General features: G+C 45.3%; 1 protein-coding gene across 3 annotated transcripts in view; it reads left to right on the forward strand.

Moving 5' to 3' along the window:
- The window catches only part of LOC123742387 (uncharacterized), a 31,940-nt gene extending 25,489 nt beyond the window's left edge, over positions 1 to 6,451 (forward strand). For all 3 annotated transcript variants that reach the window (XM_045716332.1, XM_045716334.1, XM_045716333.1), the window contains 10 exons: positions 1,760 to 2,203; positions 3,076 to 3,342; positions 3,459 to 3,716; positions 3,813 to 4,058; positions 4,306 to 4,563; positions 4,855 to 5,193; positions 5,292 to 5,561; positions 5,663 to 5,746; positions 6,069 to 6,119; positions 6,193 to 6,451. In XM_045716332.1, coding sequence (XP_045572288.1) covers positions 1,760 to 2,203; positions 3,076 to 3,342; positions 3,459 to 3,716; positions 3,813 to 4,058; positions 4,306 to 4,563; positions 4,855 to 5,193; positions 5,292 to 5,561; positions 5,663 to 5,746; positions 6,069 to 6,119; positions 6,193 to 6,208 — 2,233 coding nt within the window. In that variant the 3' untranslated portion in view covers positions 6,209 to 6,451. The remainder of the gene's footprint in view (positions 1 to 1,759; positions 2,204 to 3,075; positions 3,343 to 3,458; positions 3,717 to 3,812; positions 4,059 to 4,305; positions 4,564 to 4,854; positions 5,194 to 5,291; positions 5,562 to 5,662; positions 5,747 to 6,068; positions 6,120 to 6,192) is intronic.
- The last annotated feature ends 202 nt before the right edge of the window (positions 6,452 to 6,653 follow it).

Consider the following 6,653-nt stretch of genomic DNA (forward strand, 5'->3'; position numbering starts at 1 on the left):
GAGAGCGTGAGGGAAGAAAGAGAGGGTGTGAGGGAAGAGAGAGAGAGTGAGGGAAGAGAGAGAATGAGGGAAGAGAGAGAGGGTGTGCGGGAAGAGAGAGAGAGAGTGAGGGAAGAGAGAGAGAAATGGTGTGAAGAGAGAGAGTGAGGGAAGAGAGGGAAATGAGAGAGGTAGTGAGGGAAGAGAGCGAGTGAGTTAGGGATGAGAGAGAGCGTGACGGAAGAGAGAGAGGGAGTGAGGGAAAAGAGAGAGAGAGAGGGAAGAGAGAGAGAGTGATGGAAGAGAGAGAGAATGAGGGAATAGAGAGGGAGAGAGTGAGGGAGAGAGAGAGTGAGTTTGAGAAGAGAGAGAGAATGAGGGAAGAGAGAGAGATGAGTGAGGGAAGAGAGAGAGGGGGAGAGAGTGAGGGAGAGAGAGAGAGAGTGTGGGAAGAAAGAGAGAGGGAAGAGAGAGAGTAAGGGAAGAGAGAGAGAGTGAGGGAAGAGAGTGAGGAGAGAGATAGTGAAAAAGAGAGTGAGGGATGGGAGAGAGAGTGAGGGATGAGAGAGATAGTGAGGAAGAGAGAGAGAGTGAGGGAAAGAGAGAGAGTGAGGGAAAGAGAGAGAGTGAGGGAAGAGAGAGAGTGAGGGAAGAGAGAATGAGAGAGAGAGTGAGAGTGTGGGAAGAGAGAGAGAGTGAGTGTGAGAAGAGAGAGGGAGAATGAGGGAAGAGAGAGTGAGGTAAGATAGAGAGTGAGGGAAGAGAAAAAGAGTAAGGAGAGAGAGAGTGAGAAAAGAGAGAGAGTGAGGGAAGAGGGAGTGAGGAGAGAGGGAGTGGGAGAGAGTGAGTGAGGGATAAGAGAGAGTATGAGAGACTGAGGGAAGAGGGAGAGAGTGGAGAGGGAGAGAGTGAGGGAAGAGGAGAGAGTGAGGGAAGAGAAAGTGAGGGGGTGAGAGTGAGTGAGGGAAGAGATAGAGAGAGACTGAGAAGTGAGGAGAGAGACCGAGAGAGTGAGGGAAGAGGACCGAGAGAGTGAGGGAAGAGAGAGAGAGAGTGAAGAGAGAGAGAGATAGAGAGAGAATGAAGCGAGAGAGAGTGAGGGATGAGACAGAAGAGATAGGGAAGAGAGAGAAGAGAGAGAGAAGGAAAGGTCAGTGAGTGAGTGAGTGAGTGAGTGAGTGAGTGAGTGAGTGAGTGAGTGAGTGAGTGAGTGAGTGTGTGAGTGAGTGAGTGAGTGAGTGAGTGAGTGAAGAGAGAGAAAGAGAGTGAGTGAGGGAAGAGAGAAAGAGAGAGAGAGTGAGTGAGGGAAGAGAGAGAGAGTGAGGGAAGTGTTAGAGAATGAGGGAAGAGAGAGAGAAAGAGAGGTGAGAGTGAGTGAGGGAAGAGAGAGAGAAAGAGAGGTGAGAGTGAGTGAGATAAGAGAGAGAGAGGGGAGAGAGAAGAGAGAAAAACCAGAGTTGTGCAGCATCACACTATCAAACTGCCCCCAGAGAGTCTCCTTTCTGACTGCTGATGCAAAGTGGCAGCACACGGTGAAGGCTCCGTATAAAACTACACATGTTGGTGAATCTGGGAACATTTATCAGCCCATTTCCTGACATAACTAATGTTGCATTACTAAATGTCACAGATAAATCATGTGAATGTCTCTAAAATGAAGTACTTTAACATATAACCAAAGCACATTATGTAAATGTATAACTACTTCATATATCTTTAACTATGACTGGTTTCATGTGTTCATCCATGTCTGAATCAGCTGTTACTGTCCTTGTTGCAGATTCTATCCACGGAGGTATGATCCCTCAAAGCGGATCAAGTTCCTGGTGGATCTCCTGTCTCAAGCAGCAGAGTGGGAGGAGCAGACAGGAGAGAAGACACTGAAGCTGGTATCATCAGTGTGGACTTACAGCACCTTTCCTTTCTGTGATGATGATGATGATGAGATCAAGGAATATCAATGTGATTTCCTGCTGGATCTGTACTCACATGTGAAGGACTATGAGACTCAAACAGGCAGGAGTGTCCTTCCAGCATTACAGCCAGTTTACCAGTCAGCTCCTGCAGTCTGGTCCATAGACCTCTCAGAGAGAAAGGCCTCCCTCCTCCTAGAAGTGCTGAAACTCCAACCAGAGAAGAAACCAGTAGAGCTGAAGGGCTGGTCAGATGAAGAGAGTGAAGTGAGGAGTTTCCTTCAGTGTCTGTCCTACATCTCACAGCTGAGGTGAGTCTGAACATGTGTGGTGGTTAGTGATTATGTGATGCTAGTGGTTATTATCTTGTAGAAACTTCAAGTGTTGGTGTATCTGGTAACATTTATCAGCTGATTTCCTGACATAACAAATATGTTGCATTACTAAACGTCGCAGATATATTGTTCATTTATCTAAATGATGTGATGCTAGACATTTGTCTTTTAGAAATCTTGTGAATTTTATCTTTGAGAAATGTTGTAATATTAAACCTGAACCTTTATATTCAGAATATCTAATCTATAAACCAAATGTCATGTATATTATGTAACTTTCTCTGTGACATGGTGTTTCCATATGACAGGCAGGTATTCATGTACAGTGAGGAAGACGTATTGGGACAGTGATGCATTTGTTATTTTGTCTCTGTACACTTTGACATGATACAATGACTGAGGTTAAAGGTCAAACTGTCAGCTTTAATTTGAGGGTATTTTCACCATGTTTCTCAGGAAATTATATTTCAAATGTTTATTCCACTTAGTTTGACGATGATGTTTCTGTATTTAGTCAGTGGTGAAGAGTTATGTGTTTTATTTTTCATTCATTTCTTATTTTGACAAAAAAAATGTCAAATTCAATGAATTTTAATTCCAGGTTGTAACACAATAAAAAGTCTTAAGGGGATTGAAAACTATTGCAGGGGACTGTATGTACAAAAAGTGCTGTAATTTCTAAACAGTTCACCTGATATGTATGAAAATACCCTCGGATTAAAGCTGACCTTTAACCTCATAGTCACTGTATTATTTCAAAGTGCTGGAGTACAGAGCCAAAACAACAATCCATGTGTCACTGTCTCCTAAATATCTTATTCGATGTCCCCCATGTTTTGCTGTTTCAGCTGTGATGATGACAGGTTCTTCCAGACTGTGTGTGAATCCATCCCTGTGAGGTCCAGAGAGGAGGACCAGCAGTTGGCCTCTCTCCTCCAGGCCTTGGGCTCCACCCTGTCACTGGGAGGAGAGTTACCCAGGAAAACCTGCAGGTCTGTGGGGAGAGTCCTGGGTCTCTGTGCCTCCAGAGTGGACCTCACTCTCACCCCCAGCAAGATCTCTCTCCAAGGAGCCTTACTTCTTTTGAGACATGAGTCAAAGCTCCACAAGCTCAGGTATGTTCAGTAAGACAGCTTTTACAGGTCTATTGAACAGTTGATTTTCCTACTGAGTATTTATCTGACAAGGTTTCTCTGTTTCAAGTAACTTAAGGTTTGTCTTTTCATTCCAGGCTGAATGTGGGTATGGCAGTGAAACTGTCCAGACTGGTTATGAGGACAGAGAGAGGTGCTACTCCTCGGACTGTCCCAGAACTCTCCCTGGTCCTAAAGAGCAGCCAGCCACCAGAGAGAGTGTTATCCAGGGCTCTGAGTAGTGTGGCGTCCCTGCTGAGACTCTGGAGGGTTCAGTGTCTGGACCTGACTGACTTCTGGATCCAGGGTCACTCTCTCATCACACTGCTGTGTCACCAGGGACCTCTCTCTCTCAGGTCAGTCTGAAGCTGATGTTTTTTAAATAGAAATAGTAACTTCATTCATGTGTTTTTCTTCATATTTCTGACTGCCTGTGTGTTCCTACCTCCTAGACTGAACTCAGACACTCTGCAGCAGCTGACTGTAGTTGTGTATGAAGCTCAGGACAAGGACTTGACTCAGTGGTTCCTGGAGAAGGTTGGTGGAGACCTGACCTCCTGCAGGCTGGACTGGGAAGTGCTTCTCTCTCTGCTGCAGCATTCAACCCACAATATCACTGTGGACCTCAGGAAGAACAGGCTTCTAGAGAAGAACATCTCAGATCTTCTCCCCTTTCTGGGAAGAGTTACTCTCAAGAGGTGGGAGAACTTCTTTCTCTATTCAGACTTTCTAGAAATAATAAAATAACTATTTGTATCCAGTGACATGTTGTTCTGAGTTGTCCTCTGTAATATCATTATGGTTTTATTCAAGAGGTGGGAGATCTTTATTCAATATTTATAGACGTGAATTATTAATGTCCTATCCAGCCAGTTGTTACTATGTAAGTTATTCTTTATAAAACCTTGACATAACCACAACAATCCATTCTCCATGTTTGTTCAGGTCCAGTTCCAGCTTTGTAAAGTCCTCCATCAGACAGATCTATGACAGTAGAGCCAGTGACTGTGTGTCCAGTTTGTTGAGGTCTTCAGACCATTGGATCAACCTGAACAGCAGAGAGCTGGACAGAGTGGACTGTACTGCTCTGTGTTTTACCCTGCAGCACAGCCACCAAGTCAAAGTCAACCTGCTGTGGACCTCCATACCACCGGGGGAGATAGAGAGCATCCTGCCTCTTCTGGACAGAGTCTCCCAACTCAGGTTTAGTTGCCACTCTTTGACCCTGCTAGAATGGATAGAACTATGAGGCTTTCCACTTCCTGACTGATTTAACCTCTAACCCTAACCTTAGTGTAATGTACTAACCTTAACCTCAGCTAGGAGTGGAATTGAAGGGGAACGCCTGGGAGTTGACCTGACTAACAGAGTTGTAGTGTGTTTATCAGTGTTTTAATGTGTGATGCTGTGAAAATAGGTCTCTCTCTCTATCCTCTCTCATACTCTGTCTCTGTATCTCTGTGTCTCTCTCTGTCTCTCTCTCTCACTCTGTAGTGTTGACAGGAGGTTACTGCTGAGTTTCCTCCAGTGCTGTGCTGCCTCTCAGATCCAGCAGGGGGCACCACCACCACCAACAGCAGTATGGCTGCTCAGGTCTCTGCACTACAGGCTGGACTTCTCCTGCTCCTCCTCTGTGGACCTGTCAGCTCAGGACCAGGAGAAGGCTCTGTGTCTGACCACTGACCACTGCAGGGCCATCAGCTCTGTTCTGAAGCAGAACCAACACAGCACCCAGCTGGTCCAGAACCAGGTCCAGCTCATCCTAAGAGACTGTGAGGTGGAGGACAGAGCACTGAGGGAGCTGCTTCCCATCCTGCATATTGTCAAGCTGAGGTTAGACACACAAAGACAAACATTTGACCAACTAGTTTATCAGTAGGAGTTAGACCTACTCTGTGTCATAATGTTGTCTCTGCTTCTTGTCCTCTCAGCCCCAGCAAAGCTCTGCTACTTCAGCTGCTGGACCTTGTGTGTGAGGGGATTGAAGAGGGGCTGCTGAGGCACACAGAGTCCCTGTGCAGAGCCCTGGATGGGGAGCTGGACCTCAGTGAGACCAGGCTGGACCAGAAGGCCTGTGGATCTCTGGCCCTGGTTCTGGAACACTCAGAGGGTCTGTCAGAACTGGACCTCAGCCACTGTCAACTCACAGACCACCACCTACAGCCCCTGATCACACACCTGCATAAAGTACAAGTCCTGGAGTGAGTGGCTTTCACTGTGTGTGTGTGTTTCTGTGTCTGTGATACTAGATGACAAATGTCTGATCACTTGTTCTCTCTCTCGCTCTGTCTCTCTCTCGTAGCCTGAGTCACAATGACATCACTGATGCTCTGACTGACAGAATTCTCCAACTGGTCTCTACCAACACTTCATTACACACCGTACGGTAAGGGTGTGTGTGACGGTGAGCAGAGCATGTGTGTGTGTGTGAGATCATATGGGTGTGTCTGTTGCTGGGGGCAACAGTTGGAGGATGGAGATGTGTTGTCTAATGATGTACATTTACATTTTAGTAATTTAGCAGAAGCTCTTATTCAGTGAGTTTCATTTCAGTTTCATTTCATCCTTTTTTTCTTTCTTTTTTCTCCGTACTGGTCCCCCGTGGGAATCGAAACCACAACCCTGTCATTGCAAACACTCTACCAACTGAGCCACACAGGACTAGAATAATAATAATAATAATGATTAATAATTATCATGTTCTATAGACTCTTCAACAACAGAATCCAGGACAGAAGACCTTTCCTGACAGACAAGAGGTTTAATCGGTAAACAAAAGGTAGTCCAGGAGAGAAGGCGACAGGACAGAAGACCCTTCCTAACAGACAAGAGGTTTGAGATCTGGTAAAACATCAGGTCTTAGATGGACATAGTAGTTTCAAGAGTAGTAGGCAAGGCCCAGTTCTGTGACAGAGGACATGGTTAGGAAGGCCCCAATCACTCTCTCTCTCTCTCTCTCTCTCTCTCTCTCTCACACACACACACACACACACACACACACACACACACACACACAAAGAAGGTTCAGTCTCACCCACCACGTGGAACTCAAAGAAGAATGAACATTCTGAGAGAATTGACATTGATTAAAGAAAATAAGAAGAAATTAATTTATTAAGATAGTAATAAAATGTTAAATATGTTAAATGTTGGAAGCCTGGGGAAACATATAGTGGGAGATATTAAAATGTGATTCAAGTAATGCAGTGAAATGGTTCAGAATGTTTTAATGTTGGTTGCTTTAAGGTACGATGCTTGTAGACTGTGTTGGTTAGGTTTAAAGGACAAGGCCT

The sequence above is a fragment of the Salmo salar genome, chromosome ssa04 (assembly GCF_905237065.1).
Source record: "Salmo salar chromosome ssa04, Ssal_v3.1, whole genome shotgun sequence".
NCBI lineage: Eukaryota > Metazoa > Chordata > Actinopteri > Salmoniformes > Salmonidae > Salmo > Salmo salar.